Here is a 23,356-nt window from a genome sequence, read left to right as displayed (position 1 = left end):
TCTAAGTCATAACTAAAAAAAAATAAAAATTTCATAACTAACTATAATACGATGCATAACTAAAGAACTCCTAAATCATAAATAAAGAAAAAAATTGATTATAAGTAAAAATAAAATAGCATGAGTGTATAAAAGGGAGATTCTACTATAAACATTTCTTACCATATGCACCATAACTTATGTAATTTTTTCCTTTAATTATGATTTTATTTTTATTATGATTCATAAAATATTTAATTATACCTCACATGTTTTAAAAATATAAAATTATATTATTTTTCTTTTTAATTATATGATAGATACAGTACACCCTTTAATCATAAATAGAATAGCACTGCAACGATCGGAAAAACAGAGACAAATAGTTGGAAATAAAAGCTGACGGAGAATAGAGAGAGAGGAGAGAGAATGAGCGGAGTAGGGAAGACGGTGTGTGTGACGGGAGCGTCCGGGTACATAGCTTCGTGGCTTGTGAAGTTGTTGCTCCAACGTGGTTATACTGTCAAAGCCTCTGTTCGCGACCCTTGTCAGTTCTCTTTCTCCCTCTCTCTGTCACTTTGATAGTATCTAATCCTTTTGGCTATCTTGATTTCTTTGAATACCCAATACCTGATTTTGCTATGCGATTCACTTCCCTTGGATTAGTGCTAGGTTTTTATATATATATATATTTTTTAATTTGTTTTTTTGCTGTTTTGGGGATGTTTTTATTGGGTAATTTTATGCGGTTTGTATAAAATGATTTTTTTTTAAAAAAAAAATAAAAATAAAATTTAGAAAATATTTTAATTTTGGGAAATTACAAAAAATAAAACCCAAAATACTGCTGAGCTTTTTTTTTTTGTCCAGTAAAATCAAATTTATTTTTAATCTAAATTATTTATATTTTTGTTATTAAACTCGCATATTTTAAACATTTTATGTACAATTACGTGTTTAATGATTAAAATATATTTTCGTTGATTTTACTTAATAGAAAATAGAAATAGGGTTAATTGTTTAGATTAAATTATAAATTAAAATATTAAGATTTAAATTGACAAAATAAAAGATTTAAATTTTATTTTATTGTAAGGGTCATACTTGTGAGTGTTGATATGCCATCGGGAAAAGTAGTTTTTAAAACACAAATTAGATGTAGTAATTTGCCATACTGGGTCATAATTATTGATTTGATTTTATAAAAAAATTGCCAATGGCTGAAGTGTTAAATCTTTCAATTATAATTGATTCCTTGAACATTGATGAAATTGTGAGCCAAGAGTAAGCAAATACAAGGCTGATTTACCATACATTGTCTATGAAGAAGTGGTTGCCCAAAAGAATTATGATTTTAAATGCTGAAGCAGAGAGATCAGACTATCTTGAACTATCTAAGACTAAGGCCTCGTTTGGGATAAACATTTTTAGCATGACTGGTTAGTTATTTTAGTCTGGCTAAAAAATTTTTGTTTGGAATAAATATTTGAATTCTTGTTTTTTTTTTTGGTTGATTTGATGGTTGTGAGAGAAAAAATGAAATGATTATGATTTGGACGCGACATTTTGTCTTATTGGCTAAATTAACCTATTTTATTTTTGTGTTGGCTAACCTCAACCCGTATGCCAAACGGAGCCTAAATAAATTTAATTTTTTACATGAATAATTTTTTCAATTGATTGTATAAAAATCAAAGATTTAAATAATCTAATTTTTAGTTGGATTATAATGAAATTGTAAAATGTCAAAAAGCCATAAGATCAAAACTATACAAAACCAGCCCATACACCCCCCCTTCCTTCTCTCTCTCTCTCTCTCTCTCTCTCTCCATATCTATGTGGGAGTCATGATTTGGTGCATTTGTTGTGTTGTGAAATTGTGTGTGCATAGTAAATCAAAACATTCAACAAGAGGGAAGCATAATTTATGTTTGGTTATGGATCTTATTGGAGAGGTAGGTACAAGTTCCTATTTAGGTTGACTTAAAAATTAGTTGTGTTACATGGACATTTCTATTTTGTCTCCCTAGTGTGTGGCCTCGTTGGTTTGGCTCCATAGGATGGAAGGGATTGAGAATACGGTGGGTTTGAGTAGGGAGATTATTAGTGTGGTGGTATTAGGTTGGAGATGTAGAATAAAGAGTGTTTATTTGTACACCACCAGATTAGTAATACTATAGATACTATTAATATATAAAATTAATATTTTTTAATTTATAGTATTTTTTTAATATTATAATTATTAATATTTTTGTACTTTTTAAGTCGAGTTAATCTAGACACTTAAAAAAATATAAATTTTACATAAAAATTCACTAATTTTAAAAAAATCTTATTTTTTTAGTATTTATTAAAAAATTTAAATATTTCTTTCACACATAAATTATTTTAAAAAAATAATATTAAAAATATTTTAATCCATTTGATTTAATATTTTAATCCATTAATGCCATCTCATATGTTTTCCTTTTATGCTAGTCCAACCAAGGAGGGGGATTGCTAGTCTCCTTGGAGTGTTAATCCCATCACAACCAAACACTCTCTATGTGGTTGGCCCTCCCTCACTATTTGTCCAATCCCCTTACTCATGGGGCCAAACAAACATGGCCTTTGTGTCCACCAGATTTGACCTTTATTTTCTCCAAATCTATCCCCACTCCTCTCCTGATCCTATGTCATACCTTTAGTGCTTTAATCGATTGTAAATGATGGGTCCAATCAAGAATAAGAGAGAGAAATAAGAGAGAGAAGAACCCTAGGTTCTAGAGAGAGAATTTCTCAATCAATCAATGTTCAATATTTAAAAGTGAGTTACAAAATGGTTATCACTTCCCTAGATATAGGCTAACAACTACCCACCACTAACTATCACAGGCCAAGCACATGATGTCCTACATCAGTTTTGTTGCTTATAAAGTTGTTGGTAGTGAAGACATTGGCCCTGTTTGGTAGGGTTTATTTCCAGCTTATTTCTGCTTTTAGCTTAATTTAAGCTTTTTTGATATGTTTGGTTTAGCTTAACAATACAGCTTATAGCTTTTTGTAAGTTAAAAATCAATTTATTCTTTAAGTAGGGGAGGAGAAGCTTAATTTATAAGTCAAAAATCAACTTATGTTCACACCTGTAAGCTATAAGTTGTTAAGGTATAAGTTATAATCACTTTCCCACAGCTCTACGAAACGTCACAAAACAGCTTCTAGCCATCGGATGGTTGTATTGTCAAATTCACTACTTATAATTGTTAGCCACTCATATGCTTATAAAAATCAAATATACAGTTACCTCTAGATGGAATCATATTAATTTATGTATTATACAACTATGTGTATGAATTAATGTGTATGAACAAGTACAAAATTCTCACGGTTGAGTCGTTTGGTTCTAATCTTGTTACCAGTCTAATTTTTTCCAAGTTGTCATTGGGAAAGGATGTGTCATGCTGACATGGTCACAATAGCTGTATCCTTTTATTGATTATGGCTACACTTTATTAGTTTTTAGAATTATTTGTTACTTGATATTCAAGTGCAGCTGATCCAAAGAAGACAGAGCACTTGCTTGCACTTGAGGGAGCCAAAGAGAGACTTCACTTGACTAAAGCAAACCTACTGGAAGAAGGTTGCTTTGACTCTCTGGTTGATGGGTGTGAAGGTGTTTTCCATACAGCATCTCCTTGTTATCATGATGCCAAGGACCCCCAGGTTCATCCTATATCTGTTATCTATAAATAGATATATTGTTGTGTTTTCTTTTATGGTGGACCTCTCATGTGTTGATTAAATGGTTTGAGAATTTGCAAAAAATTCTAAAAGTAAATTTTTTACCTTTTCCTCAAAAAGTGCGGTTTCAAACATTGTCACATAGGTGTATTATGCATTGTACTATTGAAAGATTAATCTCAAGTGCAAGTTAGATGTAGACAAGCTGAAGGTGTGAAGTTATTTCGATCCATGGAAACTCGAGGATGAGTTTTTTTATTTTTAATTTTTAGGAGGCAGAGAATGATGTAGAACAAGAGTTTTGCAATTTTTACATTTTATTTTATTATTTTGAAATTAGATTTCGACTAAGATTTTGTTAAATAGTTCATAATTCTTAGTTTCTTATTCTAGTTTGTATTTGTGTAAGTTTTCTAGTTTATTTTAGAATTACTTTTCCTAGAAGTATTAGGTTTCGTTTATTATAATATGTGTAGACATATGGGCGTGGGGAAGTTATTCATTCAATCAATAACAATAACAACCTTGAATTCAAATATTATAAACTCAAGGGAAAATACTATTGATTGAACGAATAACTTCCCATGCCCATAGGCCTACACATATATTTATAATAAGTTGAACTTAACAGGAAAAGTAATTCTAAAATAAACTAGAAAACTTAAACTAATACAAACTAGGAAACCTAAGAAAATAAGAAAGTAAGAAGGAAAATGATATGGAAGTCCACTTTTTAGACATACTTTCTTGACACATCACTGGGTCTAGAAAGTGCGTCTAACTTTTGGGCATAAATAGCAATGCTCAACTAAGAATTCTACACTATTTAACAAAATCCTAGTCAATCTAATTCCAAAATAATAACAATAAAATATAAAAATTCTAAACCTCTTTTCCTACATCATTTTGTCCTTCTAAAGAAAAAAACTTGTCTTTTCCATCGATCGTAAAAACTTCATGTGCTTCAACTTGTTTGCATCCATCTTGTACTTAAGATTAATCTTTTACATTATTTGACTTTGGGGAGAATTTAATATTCTTTGGGTGCTTGTTTCAAGTGGAACTTGTGGCTGAAATGGATTGTAGTGAACTTTTTGATTGATTTTAGTAGCACATACATTCACTAAGAAGATTAGATCAACTATATTGCTTGAGAATGCACCGCTTGGTTTATCCAAGAATACTTGTAATGAGTAAACTCAAAAGTCCCATAGGTTGGCTGATGTAATGTTGGACTAAATATCTTGGGTTGAATTGAAGTTGCCAACTAAATAAATTTTGGAATTTTTAAAAGCAACATCACCATCCCTTATAAAGGGAACTTCCATGCATGCAATGGACACATTGAACATCCTCTTGTTCCTTTTCGTCATAGAACTCTCCACTGCCACCCTCATTCACTCCTAAGGCTGCCTTGACTCTTTTTTCTTCCATATTCGGTGGTCGCTAGCGTGTCGGTGTCTTCCATATTTCGGAACTCTCCTTCATCACCCACGCCACACATAACATAAACAGGCACTTGAATAATTAGCATGGACCATCCATTGCAGCAAAATGGCTTATTGACTGTTAGGGCCTAACAACTTTTTTCAAAGGCTTTTACAGCTTATGCTATTTCTTTAGCCACTGACTAAACATGGCATTGTTTGCTTATACTGCAAAAAGCATTCTTGTCTAGAATTTGTTGCCCATCTATAAAAGCTTGTTGGCAGTTGTTTCCAATATCACTGAGTGCATCCTTTTAGAGACACTTTCTGGTTTGAGTTATTAACCCTAAACTCTTAATTTTGTTTTTGTTCTGCCGATTGGTTTCTCTTATCTTTTTATATTTGTGGTTGTATCATAAAACATTGTTTTTATTATAAAATATTTGGGATGTTGTTCTAGTTTCCAATTTGTTTCCAGTAAGTTGAATCAAACTGTAATTTCTATTAAGGATATTTGCTAGTGGACTTGTTCACCTGGTGCCATGGCAAAACATGTTTTGTTATTGATAAGAGCAATCTTTACAACCTTGAGTATACATACATATATGCTATCTTTGATTTGTTAATAAGCATGCCTTTTATTCTGTGTTTGTTATCTCAACTATTCCTCACCTCATTTCAGGTGGAATTAATTGATCCCGCATTGAAGGGAACACTTAATGTTCTTTGCTCATGTGCAAAAAACCCATCTGTGAAAAGAGTAGTGTTGACATCTTCTGAAGCTGCCGTTGCTTTCAATGGTAGGCCTCGAGCTCCTGACGTCGTAGTTGATGAGAGTTGGTTTTCTGATCCAGAGTTCTGCAAGCAAAATAAGGTGTGTATGTGTTGTTTATTCATTGTCTGTTGATATATAATTTCCTTGTACATATGGATGCTTAATCCAGGGCTGGCAAAAGTTTGAGCTACCAGCAACCCACATTCACAGGACCAAAACTAGGAAATGAGCCCCTCCCTTTTTTTTTTTTGGGGGGGGGGGGCTATTGTATCACTAGAGTGGTGTCAATCTAAACATATATTAACCTAGATTTGCATGCCATTTAAATGTGTTTAGTGCATTATAGAAATGTTCAAAGTTTAGGGTACTTGAAAATCTGAGTTTTGAAGTTCATAATGTCCTTGTTTCATATTCATTGATGCTCTCACTTGAAAATCTGGCCACTTAGACACCTCAAGAATTTTGGTTTTCTATGTTCTTTTAGATCTTGTTTGAACAAGTGATCTAGGCCAACAAAATCGAAGGAAAAATAAAAAAAAAATGAAAAAAAATCCTATGTCCATCATTGTAATACATCATTTGCCCCTACAACACAGTGTTTGCTGTTGTCAATGATCTATTTTTTGTGTAAATTTTCAAAGGTAGGATTTTCAATGAACCATTCTGCATGAAGGGCCATAATTTTGTTTTGTTTCAATCGATATGCTTTGTATGATTATTCATAATTTGCAATTGTAATGGCTGTTCTTTCTATTCTGTTGCATGCTTCTGTGTTTTCCCATCCCCTTTTTTTCTGCTACCAGCTTTGGTATGCGCTGTCAAAGACTTTAGCAGAGGACGCTGCCTGGAAGTTTACAAAAGAAAAGGGTATTGACATGGTTACAATTAACCCAGCAACGGTTATCGGTCCTCTCTTGCAGCCAACGCTCAATACAAGTGCTGCTAGAATTTTGAACTTAATAAATGGTATGTGTTCTTTATATTTTATAACAGACGCATGTAATCTGTTCTCATTTATGGATGACGTGACATTTCCTTTCAGCTAATTATTCAGGAGGAACTATGTTTACTTTTGTGAAACAACATATTTATATTTCGGTTGAATCAAAATATTCCCCCAAGAAGCTGTATATTGGGCTTTGGCTTCTCTTTCCTTCATTTCATGATATGTATTTGTTGATGAGTAACATAAATAAATAAATAAATCTATAATGTAATTTTCCTAGGAGCATTTTAATATTCTTCCATCTAGAAATAATTGTTGCTGAAACTTGAAGCATAAAAATTTTGTTGAATTAATAAGGCTTTTGCCATTTTTTATTTTTTGCAAAATGATGTGGAACTTCTTTTTAAGGGAATAATGGACCTGTTATTTGCTCCTTTATTCTGCAGGTTCACTAACATTTCCAAATTCTACATTTGGATTGGTTAATGTTAAAGATGTTGCCAATGCACATATTCAAGCATTTGAGATTCCTTCAGCTAATGGAAGATATTATTTGGCTGAGAGCGTTGCACACCTCTCTGAAGTTGTGAAGATACTACAAGAGCTGTTTCCTGCTTTTCAACTTCCAGAAAAGTAAGTGATTTATCTCATATTCAGTTTATTAAACTCTGCTTCAATGTTTCTTCTTCTTGAACTGTTTAGTATGTTGTTGCAATTTGTTTCAATAGTGTTTCCCTTACCTTTTCTAACAGTCTCTATGAGACCCATCTGCTCCTTCTAATTTATCATGTCATTTTATGTGGTTTTCACATACTACCTTTTAAAACATAGTTGATGGGACAAGTATAACATAGCCGATGAGATAAAAGAGGCTCAGTTGGAAAGTTCTTGAATTGTATCATTTTCTTGAAGTATATACATTGCCTCCTATAGTTTTGACTATTTGAAGAAGTTTTAGCATAATATGATATTAAACGTTGTGCAAGTTGCAAGAAGTCCTTGAGTGTTTAATGCACGCTATAATTTAACAAAATGAGTCTAGGATAATAAATAGATAAGGAGCCATTGACTTCAACTTTAAGACATTTTTTTAACAATTCAGCCATTTTAAAACTTCTCCTGCGTCTTTTCTTTCATCATATAAATTGTTTGTTTTAATGTTATTAATGCTTTTATCAAAAGAAAAAAAAAAAAAATGTCTAACTTTAACAAAGTAATTAACCTAGCTCCAAAAAATAATAATAATAAATAAATAAATTTCCAGCAATTTGGGCCTGGCCCGAGTTCACATATTATGCTCAGTTCAGGCTTAGGTACACAAGGTTGGGTTGCAAGTCGAGCTTGGGCAACATTCAACACAACTTGCACTAAGCTTGAGCAATCTCTCAATCCGATTGAGCCCACCCGAGTTGCACCCTTAGACAAAGCCATCCGAGTTGCTAAGCTTCCAATTTCATTGATGATTTGTAGTGTGAATATACATGTAAGATAAAAGTAGGACATGCATGTAGAATATACTCAAATTCTGACCAATATTTTAGATGTCTGGTGACTTTATATATTTATTTATAAATTCAAAATGTTGGGGCACTTGATGTTTTTTGGCTGATGCTATCTCTATGGACATATTTAGATATCAATTGACATGTCTTTAGTTTGATGTCCGTGACCTTTTTATTTGTCCTTTTGGGGCTTTTCAAGAATAGGCATTGACAGTTTTACTTTCTTCTTTTCATGCAAATTCTGTGCTGTCGTGCTTCCTTTCCAATAATAATTTGTCATTTTCATTTTGTTGAACTGAATTTCAAATCTTGGATGTTGATGGAAAGCTTGGGGACCCCGTTTAGTTTCGTTTTCGTTTTCGTTTTCGTTTTATTTATTAGAAAATACAAAAACTTATTTGGTGAACTATTTTGGAGATTTTTTTGAAAAAACACACTTTTCAATAAACACCAAAAAGTCATTTTTGGAGATTTTGAAAACTGTTTTCACGCAAAAATGGAAAATGTTTTTGTTTTTGGAAAATAAAGAAAGCTTAAACACAACCAATTTTCTTACTCATGACTCTGTTTGGTCTTCTGGATTTTGAACTTAGCATGTGATCAAACAAATTCTTGTACATTATTTTGCATCTTTATTTATTTATATTGGGAATCCTAAAAATTGGTCTACAGTATTGTCTACTGTGTTGCTATTTTTCTGTCTTTAGTTAGTGTTAGCACATTCTTTCGTAAGATTTATTTTTGTCTTTCAGCGTGCTTCTCTCTTTTTGTAACCATAACTAATGTTCCATTGAGGTTTTTCTCTTTTTAATTAATTAATTTATTTTTAAAATGATAACATAAGTTAGATACATTTTCCAACAATATCTATAGAAGATTGTTCAATAGGTGTTAGCAGTTGATCGATATTGAGATTTGAATCCTTTGATAGTAGTTAATGTTCATATTTTAGATGGAAACCCTTTGAGATTTGAACCCTTTGAAAGTAGTTCATTCACTAGTTGTGTTCATTTCTAACATGTGCCCCTTTTTTTTAATCTACATCTTTGGGATAATCTTTGTAGGTGCGCTGATGACAAGCCATTTACACCAACTTACCAGGTGTCTAAGGAAAGAACAAAAAGCTTAGGTATTGAGTTCATTCCCCTCAAGCAGAGCATCAAGGAAACAGTTGAAAGCTTGAAGGAGAAGAAACTTTTCACTTGGTGAGTTGTGGCAGTCATATCGGATAAAATGATGTTTGAGCCACAGCATTGTTTGTGGCATTCCTCCGTGTGCGTCTCCATTTTGTTTCTCCCAACATTGTTTGGGGCATTCCTCTGAGTTGTGGCAGTCATATCGGATAAAAATAAGTATGCATTTTGTTTTCAAATATTTACCCAAATTGTGGAACCACGTTTTGATACTGCTATCAGTTGAAAATTGGAAACCTTGTAATTAGTATTAACTGCTGCAATATAGACCTGTTCTGTCTGGGGCTGTAGGTCCATTGGGGATCTCACTCCAATGGTCCATACTGTGTATCTATTAGGTACCGTTTTTCTATTAGTTCCTTGTGCTTGTGAATAGATTATTCATAAATAAAAAAAATATTAGATTGATCTGATAATTGTGGTTACATATAGACAGTTCATGTGTTTTTAGAAGATGATGAAATAAATGGTTACAATTATTGGTTCAAGTTATTTTTCTTTTCATAGATTATTTAAAATGAATGATTTGGATCATAAAAATTATAACTATATGGTTTAGACGTTCTAGCGAGTGTCATTGCATGATTATTAAGGTTGCAAATGAACAGAGCCGTTTGTGAACAGGCTCAATCTCGAGTTTGGTTCAGTAAGAACTCGTTTGAACTTGGCTCGTCAAATATTTTTGAGGTCGAGTTCGAGCTCATTAAAATTTTTATAAACAAGTCCAAATTTATTAAAATTCGGCTTATAAGCTCGGCTCATTAGTTGGTTAGTTTAACATTTATTATTTATATATTAAATAATGTAAAAATATGTATAAAAAATAAGATAAATATGTTATTTATATGTAAATAACAACTATGGATAATACATTTGTATAATAGTGGTGGTAGATATTATTATTTTAGTAAAATATTCTTCTTCATTTATTTTATTTTATTTTTTTATAAAATCTTTATATATATATATTGTATATATAATTGTATAATCAAAATTTTAATTATAATTTTAGTTTCATATGTAATTATGAATTTATAAACTTTTTGGTTTGTTTAGGTTTGTTAACAGGCTCGAGGTCGAGTTACGTCCAAATAAATTCGGCTCGAGTTTGGTTTGTTAAATTTTTATTGAGTTCGAGCTCGAATTCGAACCCATTAAAATCAACGATTATGAATAAAGCTTTAGGCTAGGTTTGACATCTTCTAAAAAAGTTAAAAAGTCTCTATCTTATTTAAGTCACATCATCTTATTTAAATCATATCACTTTTCTACCACATCACTTCCAACTCAATTTATATTTCATAAAAAGTCAAAAAGTGCACTTATTTAGAACATTCCAAACAACTCCTAGTTTGCTTTGGAAGGTAGCAAAACACGAAGGGGTTTTGTAATATTTAAAATTTTGTTGAAGCGAACCTTTTTTATATTTTATTTTTCTAAATGTTTTAACTTCAATTTTTACTACGAGGGTGGAAAGAATCTTTGGTGTTTGATTCCTTTTATAATTGTGAGATCAGGGAACATAGGGTCAATATCTTCCTTCGGAGTGTAAAAATGACCCGTGGGGGTCTCGAAGCCCGCCCGCGGCTCGAGGTCGACCCAGCCTGTTTAGGCCCAAGCCCAGCCCGAGGCCTTGGGCTTGGGCTTGGGCCATTGTTTTAAAGCACAGCCTGGCCCGTGGGCTTGACCCATCGGCCCGTTCAAGGCCCACTTAAAAGCCCGGCCCGCCTAAGGCCCAATGTCACTTTTAATGAAAAATAATAAAATTTTGATGGAAAAAATAAAGAAAATAAAAAAAAAATTATAGAGCCCAAGCCCAATCCCAACGGCCTGCCCTGAGTCCTAGACCATTAGTTCGCCCAAAATGCAAATACCCCTGGGCTTGGGCTTGGGCTTGGGCTTAGGCCTGGGCTTAGTTTTTTGGCCCGTCCCGATTAGCTTGTACAAAAAATGCCCTAAAGGCTTATATCTTTCCAAGATGATACTTGGTTGTAACAAAAGTGAATTTAAGTCCAATACAGTTAACGCCATTGGCTTGTACAAAAGTAAATACACAAAAGAGGCTCTCGCTACAAGTCCTCCTAAGCTCTTGCCTTGGAAAAGGCATATCATCAACACCTGAAATGTTTTTCCCACACAGCCTAGTAGAGATAATCCAGCACAATATATGAATTTTAACGAAACTATAAGGTAAATGCATATGTAATGTTCGTGCCAAAACATTTTACATCTCTTTTCCAAAACCATGTAATGCCAAATAAATATCATACTTCATAAGTCATTTCCTTAACAATGGAAAATGAGGCAGTGAATCAAACTCTGGGACTTTCAAAACAATACAACCTTTTCTAGAAATTTCGTTTGGAGGAAACCATAAACCAGGACCCATGTAAACGTAGTTATACGCGCACTGCTATTGCCATTTCACGGAATTTTTGTCCGCGGGATCAACACCCACGTATACACGCAATTTTTGGGACTTTCACCTTGGACACACAGACCAACTTATTTGATGTAACAACAATTGCTTCCTATATTCACTCACATTCTTCAAACAATATACATGTGCAATGTAAAAATGTGAAATAATGATCGATGCAAATGAATGAGAAAATAATTTTAATTCTCGTAATTCACATGCGATTTCTACAATAATCATAGTTATCTTCCACCGATAGCCCAAAACAGATATTTCTAAACAAATAATTTATATTCCTTAAAGATAAACTTTCAAATTTCAATAGGTGAGTGATAATTCATATCTGACTCTACCATCCATATCAATATCTATCCAATTTCACATTTCTAACATCAATTATATTTATTTATACAATATAAACATTTGAGATATTTAGGACAAAACCCTATTTTCTTCCAAAACATATTCCGAGTATCTAAATCAATAATTTTACCACAACTCAACCTCTTTTTCACTCCCATAACCATTTTCAATACATCTATTTAAAAACCCCTTTTTTGATTTTAAACTAAAACCCTAGGTTTGTCCAAACTCCTCTAAAATCAAAAAGTTGTTTTATAAAAACAAGTAGCTAAGTTAAAAATCATAAAAGAGCGTAAAGAATCCCTACCTCGAAGCTAGAAGACCAAGGAGAGAGTGGAGAAACCTTAAAGAAGCCGAAATCCACTTTTGTTTGGATGAAAAAAGAGCCCATGGAGTGTTTTACCTTTTTAACAAAAGGAGTAGGGTGGAGAAATCATTAAATCTTGGTATTTTTGAAAAGAGAAAGTAAGTTTTAGAGAGAGAGCGTCTAGATCTAGGGTTTTTGAAATGTTTAGAGAGAGAGAGATGAAAAAAAAGTGACTTTTACAGACTGATATATGCGCAGATCGCTCGGGCGCAAGACGTGACGCACTAGCATATACAGACAAAAGATGTGACCGCTCGAGCGCAAGAAGCTGTCACTCGAGTGTGAAACACAAACTCCTAGTAGTTTGACAGACAGAAGACTAACGCTCAAACGCAATAAGGCTGCTCGAGCCAAGACCGCTTGAGCGCAAAAAACTTCGCTCAAGCATAGAATACCACTTTTGAGTAGTTTTGTAGACCTACAAAAGTACTAAGAGTTAACAAAGACCGCTCGAGCGCTAGAAGTGACGCTCGAGCGTAGGAACAAAATTCTAGGCAACAACAACTCAAAAAAACAAACTACCAACCTGTTCCAAACATGACCAACATACCCAAAAGCCAAACTCAAAGAGAGATAAGGGAAAACATAATATGAACAACTGCATGAGACAATAAAACCCGGATTCAAAACATCAAATGGGTCAGGTCCAAACCAAAAACGCTATAACCCCTCCCCCTTAAGGAATTTCGTCCCCGAAATTTTAAACTAAACATTAAAACCATGTTTTAACAAATTACAACAATGGTAATAATTCCAATTCATCACCATGACCAATCCACCGGTCATCAATTCCCATCAACATAATAAACTAGTTTTCAACACTGAATATACAATTCATATTTCCAAAACATATACAATGTTTATATTTCATTAACATAACAAAGTTTTTAATACACGTTCACACATCAATAAATGAGTCCGGATATTTCTCACGGACTTCCACTTCACGCTCCCAAGTGGCTTCCTCAACCCTATGGTGTCGCCACAACACTTTTACCAAAGGAATCGTCTTGCCACGCAAGACTTGGTCTCAAGTATCTAAGACTCTAACCGGTCTCTCCTTATACGAGGCATCCTCATCCACCTCTAACTCAGTCCAATCCAACACGTGTGAAGGATCCGGCTCATACTTTCAAAGCATACATATATAAAATACGTCATGAATCCCGGAAAGCTATGTCGGGAAGGCCAAACATAAGCTACCTCCTCAATCCGCTCTAGGATCTCAAAAGGCCCAATAAACCTATGAGACAACTTTCTGCTCTTCTCAAACCTCATCAAACCCTGTCTAGGTGATATCTTCAAAAAGACATGATCTCCCATGTCAAAGGATAACGGTCTCCTCCTACAGTTGGCATAGCTCTTCTAACGACTTTGGGCAGTAACCAACCTCTTACGGATAAATGCAATCTTCTCAATCATTTCCTAGACTAACTCTGGACCCAACATTGGTACGTCACCTGCTTCAGCCCAACACACGGAGGATCTACACGGTCGGCCATACAAGGCCTCAAATGATGCCATGTCAATGCTCTACTAAAATGCGGATCTCTATCCGAAGCAATAGTCACAGGGACCCCATGAAGCCAAACTATGTCCCTAATGTAAAGGTCGGCTAAATAATCCACCGAGTCACTCGTGTGCATAGGTACAAAGTGCACTGACTTGGTCAATCGGTCAAGGTATCTAACACTTGAGTCGAATACACGTTCAAGCCCTTCTCTACCTTTCCATTGGGGATCTTCTCCTGGAGGGTTTCTACCTCAAGATCACCCCTCCGTGCTTCTATAACTCGGCTCACAAGTGTAGGTTGTGCAACTATCGAAAACAAAGCTACCAACTCAACGAACTCGCCAAGATACAAATCAAACTCACCAATAGAACCCAACATCTCCCATTCTCGAATAGCAATACAAGCTACACTACTAATGGATTTCCTACTCAAGGCATCGGCCACTACATTGGCCTTTCTCGAATGATGTGCAACTTAAAATCATAGTCTTCCATAAACTCCATCCAACTCCTCTGTCTCAAATTCAGATCTTTCTGTGAAAACAAGTACTTTAGACTCTTATGATCGGAAAACACCTCAAATTTCTCACCATAAAGGTAATGCCTCCAAATCTTCAAGGCAAAGATTACAGCTACTAGTTCTAAACCATGGGTAAGATAGTTCCTCTCATATGTTTTCAACTGACGTGAGTCATAGGCTATTACCTTCCCTTCCTATATCAAGACACAACACAAATCTTCCCGTGAAGCATCGCAATACACATAATAGCCCAAACCCCTCTCCGGAATAATTAACAATAGAGCAGTGGTAAGTCTAACCTTAAGCTCCTGAAATTATTTCTCACAAGTTTCACTCCAAACAAATTTGATTCCCTTTCTCATCAATCTAGTCAATAGTGAGGCTATTCTAGAGAAATCCTTCACAAATCGATGGTAGTACCCGGCCAACCCCAAAAAACTATGGATCTTAAAAGCATTCTTAGGTTACTGGTAGCAGACAAGGTGTCGACCCTTAGACCGAAGGTGTCAACACTAAATTTCAACAACCAAGCCTAGATTCTACTGTATATAAGGGTTGACCCTTCAAAAACTGGCATCGACCCTTGAGGCCAACAACAAAAGACAAGTGTCAACACCACCAAGGCTAGTGTCGACCCTAAATTTCAGTAGCTATTCCAAGAACATAGCAGCAAGATGGTGTCGACCCTTCCAACACTGGTGTCGAATACTTGGAGCTTAACAAAACAAAGATAAAAGGGCAGTGTCGATCCCTGATGCCAAAACCAAATATGAAGAGAAAAGAACAACCATCACAAATATGGTTTCATGGATTCAAAAGCAATAAATGGATCGGGTCTAAGCCCAGATTTCTATAACCTCCCCCCTTAAGAAATTTCATCCTCGAAATTATAAATCAAACTTTAAAACCATGTTTAAACCAATTACAACAATGATAATCAATCAATTCCATTACCATGACCCATTCTCCGGTCATCCATTCTCATCAACATGATACACAAGTTCCAACATTGAAAGTATAATTCACATTTTCCAAAACAGATACAATGTTTCCATATTTGCAAACATATACAATGTTTTCATATTTCATTAACATAACATAATCTCAATACATGCTCAAACATCAACAAATAAGTCCGGATACTTCTTATGGACCTCTAACTCACATTCATAAGTTGATTCCTCAACTCCGTGATATTTCCATAACACTTTTACCAAATGAATTATCTTGTCTCCTAAGTCTTGGTCTCCTGTATCTAAGACTTTCACTGGCCTCTTCTCATATGAGGCATCCTTATCCACCTCTAAGTCGATCCAATCCAACACGTGCGATGGATCCGGCTCATACTTCCGAAGCATACTAATATGAAATACATCATGAACCTCGGAAAGTTGTGGCGGCAAGGCCAAGCGATAAACTACTTCTTTGACCCGCTAAAGGATCTCAAAAGGTCCAATAAATCTAGGGGACAACTTCCCACTCTTCCCAAACCTCATCAAGCCCCTCCTAGGTGATATCTTCAAGAAGACATGATCTCCTATCTCAAAAAACAAAGGTCTCCTCCTACGGTCGGCATAACTTTTATGTCGACTCTGGGCCGTAACCATCCTCTTACTGATAAGTGCGACTTTCTCCATCGTTTCCCGGACTAACTCTAGACCCAACATTGGTGCATCACCCACATTGGCCTAACACACAGGGGATCTACACGGTCGGCTATACAAGGCCTCAAACGTGCCATGCCAATACTCGATTGGAAACTATTATTGTAGGCAAACTCCACTGAGGTTAACTGCATCTCCCACGACCCCTTAAAGTCAAGAACACAACCCCGAAGCATATCCTCTAGAATCTGACTGGTCCACTCTGACTAGCCGTCAATATGAGGATGATACGTGGTGCTAATGTAGGCTCTACCACAATCGAGTTGTAAAACGCAGATCTCTATACGAAACAATCGTCATTGTGACCCCATGCAATCTCACTATATCCCTAATATAAAGGTCGACAAAATAATCCACCGAGTCACTCATGTGCATAGGTATAAAGTGCACTGACTTGGTCAACTGGTCAACTACTACCCAAATCGCATCACTACCTCGTTGATTCATAAGAAGGCATACAACGAAATCCATCATGACATGCTTCCACTTCCACTTGGCTATAGGCAAAGGTTGCAACAAATCCGCTGTCCTCTAATGTTCGGCCTTCACTTGTTGACAAGTAAAGCACCTCAATACAAACACGGCCACATTCTTCTTCATTCGCCTTCACCAAAACTGGCGACTAAGGTCGTGATACATCTTTATGCCTTTCGGATGCATCGCAAGACGTGAATGGTGAAACTCTTAGAGGATTTCCTCTCGACAAGACTCTGGCACGAAAAGACAGTTACGGTATCTAACACTCAAGTTGGGATATACATTCAAGCTTTTCTCTACCTTTCCACTAGAGATCTTTTCCCGAAGGATTTCTTCCTCAAGATCACCCTTCTGCGCTTCTATCACTCAGTTCATAAGTGTAAGTTATGCCACTACTAAAAACAAAGCTCCAGACTCCATGGACTCGCTAAGATGCAAGCCAAACTCACCAATAGCACCCAACATCTCCCATTCCCGAATGGCAATACTAGCCTCACTACCAATGGATTTCCTACTCAAGGCATCGGCACAACATTGGCCTTCCCCAGATGATAATGAAACTTAAAATCATAATCTTTTATAAACTCTATCCACCTCCTCTATCTCAGATTCAGGTCCTTCTGTGTAAACAGATATTTCAGACTTTTGTGATCAGAAAATACCACAAACTTCTCACCATACAAGTAATGCCTCCAAATCTTTAAGGCAAAGATCACCACCGCTAACTCTAGGTCATGAGTAGAGTAGTTTTTCTCATGTGTTTTCAACTGTTGCAAGTCATAAGCTATTACATTCCCCCCTTGCATCAATACATAACCCAAACCTTCCCGTGAAGTATCACAATACACCGAATAGCCCAAACCCCTCTCTAGAATAATCAATACTGGATGAGTGATAAGTCTAGCCTTAAGCTCTTGAAAAGACTTCTCACAAGTCTCGCTCTGTACGAACTTAATTCCTTTCATCGTCAGTCTAGTTAACGGTAAAGCTAATCTAGAGAAATCTTTCACAAACCGACGGTAATACCTAGCCAACCCTAAGAAACTACGGATCTCAAAAGCATTCTTAGGTTGTTTCCAATCTTGCATTGCCTTTATCTTGAATGAATCTACAGTCACCCCTTCCTTGGATACCACATGACATAAGAATTTAACCTCTCTCAGCTAGAATTCACATTTTCCAAACTTAACATATAATTTGTGGGCTCTAAGCAATTCAACCACTCATATGTGTTCCTTGTGCTCCTCCTCAGAGGGTGAGTAAATCAAGATGTCATCAACAAAGACAACCACAAAATGGTTTAGGAACTCACGAAAGATCCAGTTTATCGCCCAAAGGGCATCACTAGAAACTTGTAATGGCCATACCACGTATCCGCCTCCCCTACTCTCAACTGGTGATAACTTGATCTCAAGACTATCTTAGAAAAGCAACAAAACCTCTTTAACTGATCAAACAAATCATCTATACGAGGCATTGGGTACTTGTTCTTAACAGTTACCTGGTTCAACTTCCTGTAATCGATACAAAGTCGCAATGCGCCATCTTTCTTTTTGGCAAAGAGAGCCGATGCTCTCCAAGGTGAAGTACTAGGGCAGATAAAACTTTTATCTAACAGTTCTTGGAGTTGAATCTTCAACTCACTCAACTTGACAGGTACAAATCTATATGGTGCCATAAAAATCGGTGACGTGCCAGGCACTAAGTCAATTAAGAACTCAATCTCATGGCGAGGTGGTAAACTATTGAGATCCTTAGGAAAAACATCTTGGTGTTCACAAACTACCCCTGGCAACTCAATTCAGACTTCATCACACTCACTACCAAAGAAGTTTGCAAGAAGACAACTAAGTTCACCCCGCCCACGCGGATCATACACCGGTGATAAAACTCTATCAACCCGATCCCCCAAGAAATAAAAGCAATTATCGCTCAAGGTACATATAGTAACCCTCTGACAATAACAATCTATGACAGCCTGATATGATGACAACCAGTCCATACCCAACATAGCATCAAAACTCAGCATATCAATCAACACAAATGCCAAAGGAAGTTGGCGACCGACAACCTCTATGTCACAACCTCCACACCCCTGCTCCAAAACAATCTCACCACTAATAGGTGACTCTACACTGAGGAAATACTAACCAAGCCAACTCTAATCCCAAAGCCAATGCAAATACAGACGAGATGAATGAATGGGATGCACCCGTATCAATTAACACATTGACAATAGAATTGCATAACAAGAAAGTACCTCTCACAACTGAAGGCACTAGCACCAAGTCTGGCATGGTAACAACATACACATGCTCTGTAAGTCTCTGTTCTACTTGCTCACCCCTCGGAGTATAAGTCTGATGCACTGACTAAGCTGAAGAGGCTCCTTGATTGGCCTTTGAGGCCTGTATTGACTGCATAGGCTGGTGGCTTTGTGTCTGCCTTGAATTAGATGAACCTGGTGTGCCACCCAACTGAGGGCAAAATATCTTTATGTGCCCTGACTGCCCACACTGATAACATGTAGGCGGTTGCCCTCTTCCCTAACTCTGGCTTTAAGAGCGAGCCGAAGATGGTGTAGCCTTTTGCCTTCCTCTCTACGAGAAAGCTGGCGATTTGTTACCCAACTGACCATATTTGTAACAAGAGAAACTCCCCTAATTACCTCTCCTTGAACCCAAACTTGGCACAAGAAAGGTGGAACGAGGCTGGGCTCCTTGGAACTGCTGTGGGTTAGAACCCCTCTGCCTCTTACTGTCCCTCTGAACATCATGACTCCTCATGGAGTCCCTCATTTGCTCCTCCTTCAACTGCATCACGGTCTCAAGATGAGCCGCCGACTCTACAAGTTGTCCGTAATTCCTAATCATTAACGCGACCACCTTGAAAAGGAGCTCAGTCCTCAACCTCATCTCAACTTAACACAACGGCATTCCTCCGTCGTCACAAGCTCAGGTGCAAATCTGGAAAGGCTAGTAAAAGCTGCCTGGAACTCGGCTACTGGCGTGTTGAGTTGCTTGAGCTTCAGAAACTGTTTCCTCAATTTCTCCCTAGCCGTGGGAGATAAAAACTTGTCTTGGAAGGCGTTGACAAAAGCTTCCCAAGTCACTCCAATGCGCCTATGCGCATACTTTCACCACTGACCCGCATCCCCCTTCAGCTGGAAGGATGGCAGGGTCATTCTCAGTCCGTCGTCCTCAATGCCAAGTATCTCAAACGTCTTCACAATGTGCTCCAGCCACTCACCCGCTTTCAGTGGCTCCTTCGGATCGCCTAGAAACTTATCCGGATTCGACCAGAAAACTCTCATTTAGAAAAAATGGCCCTGTCTCAGCAACTTGGGTCTGGACTTGATTCTTAGCTCTGAGAATGTCCATAGATTCCCGTAATGCCCTGGCCATTTCGAAATATATCAAAACTAACTCACTCGCGTGCTAATGCGATGGACAACAATAATTCACTCCACATGAGCACGTAGTCACATAAACATATACAAATTTTCCTTCTCAGATAATGACCGTCCCCAGGCGTTACCAGAGTTCCAATTAGAAACAACAGTGATCAAGTGCTCTTCTAATGCGATTTCTAGAAATCCGTAGACCCAATCAACATCTTAGAAATTAAATCCCATACCCATATAATTATATAAGCATGTTATCAAGTAAGTATAATATACATACAAACATCTTTGCTAAGCGAGGCAACCCATTATAGTAATAACTACTTTCTACGTACCCAAAGTATTCAAACTCGGTATACTCTGATACCAAGTTGTGACGCCCTGAAATAAATACAATAACCAGACCACAATATTAATCGAAGAACAACACAAGATGAAATAATTATCTTTCATTAACTTCCAATTTCTTTTACAAAAGTGCAACATATGCGGAAGTCTAACCAATCTATAGCATATGTTACATGATGGAGAATGTAAAATCAAGGATAAACAATTAAGAGAATGCCCTAAATGGTTAAACTTTCCAAGTCAGTACTTTGGTTACAACAAAATGGATTTAAATCCACTACATTTAATGGCCCTTGGCTTGTATAAAACAAACACACAATTAAACAAAAATGAAGCTCTTGCTCCAAGTCCTTCCAAGCTATTGCCTTGGCAGAGGCATATCACCAGCACCTAAAAATGTTTTTCCCATATAGGGTGAGCTAAAACCTAGTAAAAATAATCCAAAACAACATATAAATTTAATAAAGGTATAAGGTAAATGCATATGCAATGCTTGTGCAAAAGTATTTCATTTCTTCTTTCTCATGATCATACGATACCCGATTAATAACACAGTTATCAATCATGTCCTTTACAATAGAAAACAGGGCAGTGAATTATACTTAGGAAATTCTAAAACAAATCCAACCTTTCTTGAAAATTTTGTCTAGAGAAAACCGTAAAACGGAACCCATGTAAACGTAGGCTATACAAGCACTAAAATTGCCATTTCATGGAAATTTTGTCCACAGGATCGACACCCATGTATACTCGCAGTTTTCGGGACTTTCACCCTGGACACTCCGGCCAACTTATTTTGATGTACAACATTCATTTCTCAGGTTCACCCCTTTTCTCAAAATGATACACATTTGCAAAGTATAAAAATGAAACAATGCTCAATGCAGTTTCAATTCTCATAATCCTCATGCAATTTCTACAACAATCATACCCATCCTCCATCAATAGACCAAAACAAATATCTCTAATAAATAGAAAATTTCAATAACAATATACATTATTACGATTTCCAAGATGTAAGCGATATAACATATCCAACTTCATCATCATCAATATCCTTAATCACCATCATCAAGACGTGAGTAATATTACAAAACCAACATCATTCTTCAATATTTTTCCAACACATGTCAAACCCATGGTTTTAGAGCAAAACCTCGTTTTCTTTCAAAATCATTTTTGAGTAGAGAAAGATATCATTTCAATTACATAAAACCCAGCATCATTTCCATTATCTTTACAAAATCAACATTTGATATTTCAAGGGAAAAATCCCATTTTTCTTTAGAAATCATTTCCAAGGGTGAAAACCCATCACTTCATCATAGATCAACAATAAACACCTTTCTACAAGCATTTCTAACAAACCATTTGAAAACCCCACCTTTTGATTTCCAACCCAAATCCTAGATTTGTCCAAAATCTCCAAAAATCATAATATTGTTTTAGAAATAACAAATAGCTAAGTTAAAATTCATAAGAGGGTGCGGAGAATCTCTATCTCAACTTAGAAGAGAAAGAAGGAAGAAAGCCCAAAAAGTCAATGGAGACAAAACGACGATTTGCTCTTATCAAAACGAAACCCTCGACAAGCTCTACACTTAATCTCAAAGAAGCAAGGTGAGAAAATGCTTCCAAGTGAATAGATCTGAAGATCTTTAAGCAAAAAAGTGAGTTTAGAGAGAGAAAAGAGGGACTCACGGTTTAGAGAGGGAAAAGAGAAGAAAAGTGAAGAAAATGGTAAGTAAGGGGCCTATTTATAGTGCTAGGTTAAAGTAAAATAAGGTCCCAAAGTCAACTCAAAAAAACAAGTCAAAATTTCCAAGAAGTAGGGCCCAAAACCTAACTAAAATTTGGAAAAAAAAACTAGCAAGGGTTGACCTTGGTGTTGGTGGTGTTGACCCTTCAGGAAGAAATGACAATGCTGGCACAAGACAAGGTGTCGACCCTTGGACCAGAGGTGTCGACACTAAATTTTAGCAACCAAATCCAGATTCTGCTGTATATAAGGGTTGACCCTTCCCAAACTGGTGTTTACCCTTAAGGCCAATAGCAAAATACAAGTGTCGACACCACCACCAAGGCTGGTGTTGACCCTAAATTTCAGTAGCTATTCCAAGAACATAGTAGTAAGATGGTGTCAACCCTTCCAACACTGGTGTTGACCCTTGGAGCTTAACAAAACAAAGATAAGAGGGCAGTGTCGACCCCCGAAGCCAAAACCAAATATGAAAAGAAAAGAACGACCATCACAAATATGGTTTCCCGAATTCCAAAGCAATGAATGGATCGGGTCTAAGCCCAAATCGTTATAATAACTATTCAAATTTCAACTGTAAAATGAAAATTCAGTTAAAAGATTACAAAATATTTAAATAAAAAAGATTAAGATTGAGATATAAATATCCCAAAAAGATGATAATTTTTTTAACGATCTATGTTTATCTTTTGTTAGTTTGTTATAAAATTCTCATATATTTCAGCTTAATCTTTTTAAAATTTATCTTCAAGTTGAACTTAATATTTTATCTTTTAAAATCATCAATTAATTATCCATATAAATTTGAAATATGATAGGATTTCATATAAGTATATCTTTTGTCTAAGCATAATTTTTTCAATATAAAAACAAGTTTATGCAAAAAGAATCATGAACAGAAGATTGGCGGGAAAACAATCAACATTGAGCCATTTCTTATCCCTTTTCGATGCCTAAAAATCTTAAATATTTGCTTTATATT

At 35.9% G+C, this 23,356-nt stretch overlaps 1 protein-coding gene across 1 annotated transcript; it reads left to right on the top strand.

The window, feature by feature from the left end:
• The first annotated feature begins 213 nt into the window (after positions 1 to 213).
• Positions 214 to 9,958, top strand: LOC114261674 (phenylacetaldehyde reductase). The gene is made up of 6 exons (XM_082905945.1): positions 214 to 526; positions 3,512 to 3,681; positions 5,809 to 6,000; positions 6,705 to 6,867; positions 7,294 to 7,480; positions 9,414 to 9,958. Exons 1-6 carry the CDS (start codon positions 409 to 411, stop codon positions 9,556 to 9,558), a joined length of 975 nt encoding a protein of 324 aa, XP_082762071.1. The 5' UTR covers positions 214 to 408; the 3' UTR covers positions 9,559 to 9,958.
• Positions 9,959 to 23,356: the final 13,398 nt, after the last annotated feature.

Source organism: Camellia sinensis, chromosome 14 (genome assembly GCF_055761805.1).
Source record: "Camellia sinensis isolate YWXY chromosome 14, ASM5576180v1, whole genome shotgun sequence".
NCBI classification, from domain to species: Eukaryota; Viridiplantae; Streptophyta; class Magnoliopsida; order Ericales; family Theaceae; genus Camellia; species Camellia sinensis.
This window is presented reverse-complemented; position numbering and strand designations above follow the sequence as displayed.

Bases quoted from the DNA above. Each gene is read 5' to 3' on its own strand.
- LOC114261674 (XM_082905945.1), top strand. From the start codon at position 409: ATGAGCGGAGTAGGGAAGACGGTGTGTGTGACGGGAGCGTCCGGGTAC. The intron at 6,001-6,704 runs GTGTGTATGTGT...TTCTGCTACCAG, and splicing joins AGTTCTGCAAGCAAAATAAG to CTTTGGTATGCGCTGTCAAA. The intron at 6,868-7,293 runs GTATGTGTTCTT...TTTATTCTGCAG, and splicing joins AATTTTGAACTTAATAAATG to GTTCACTAACATTTCCAAAT.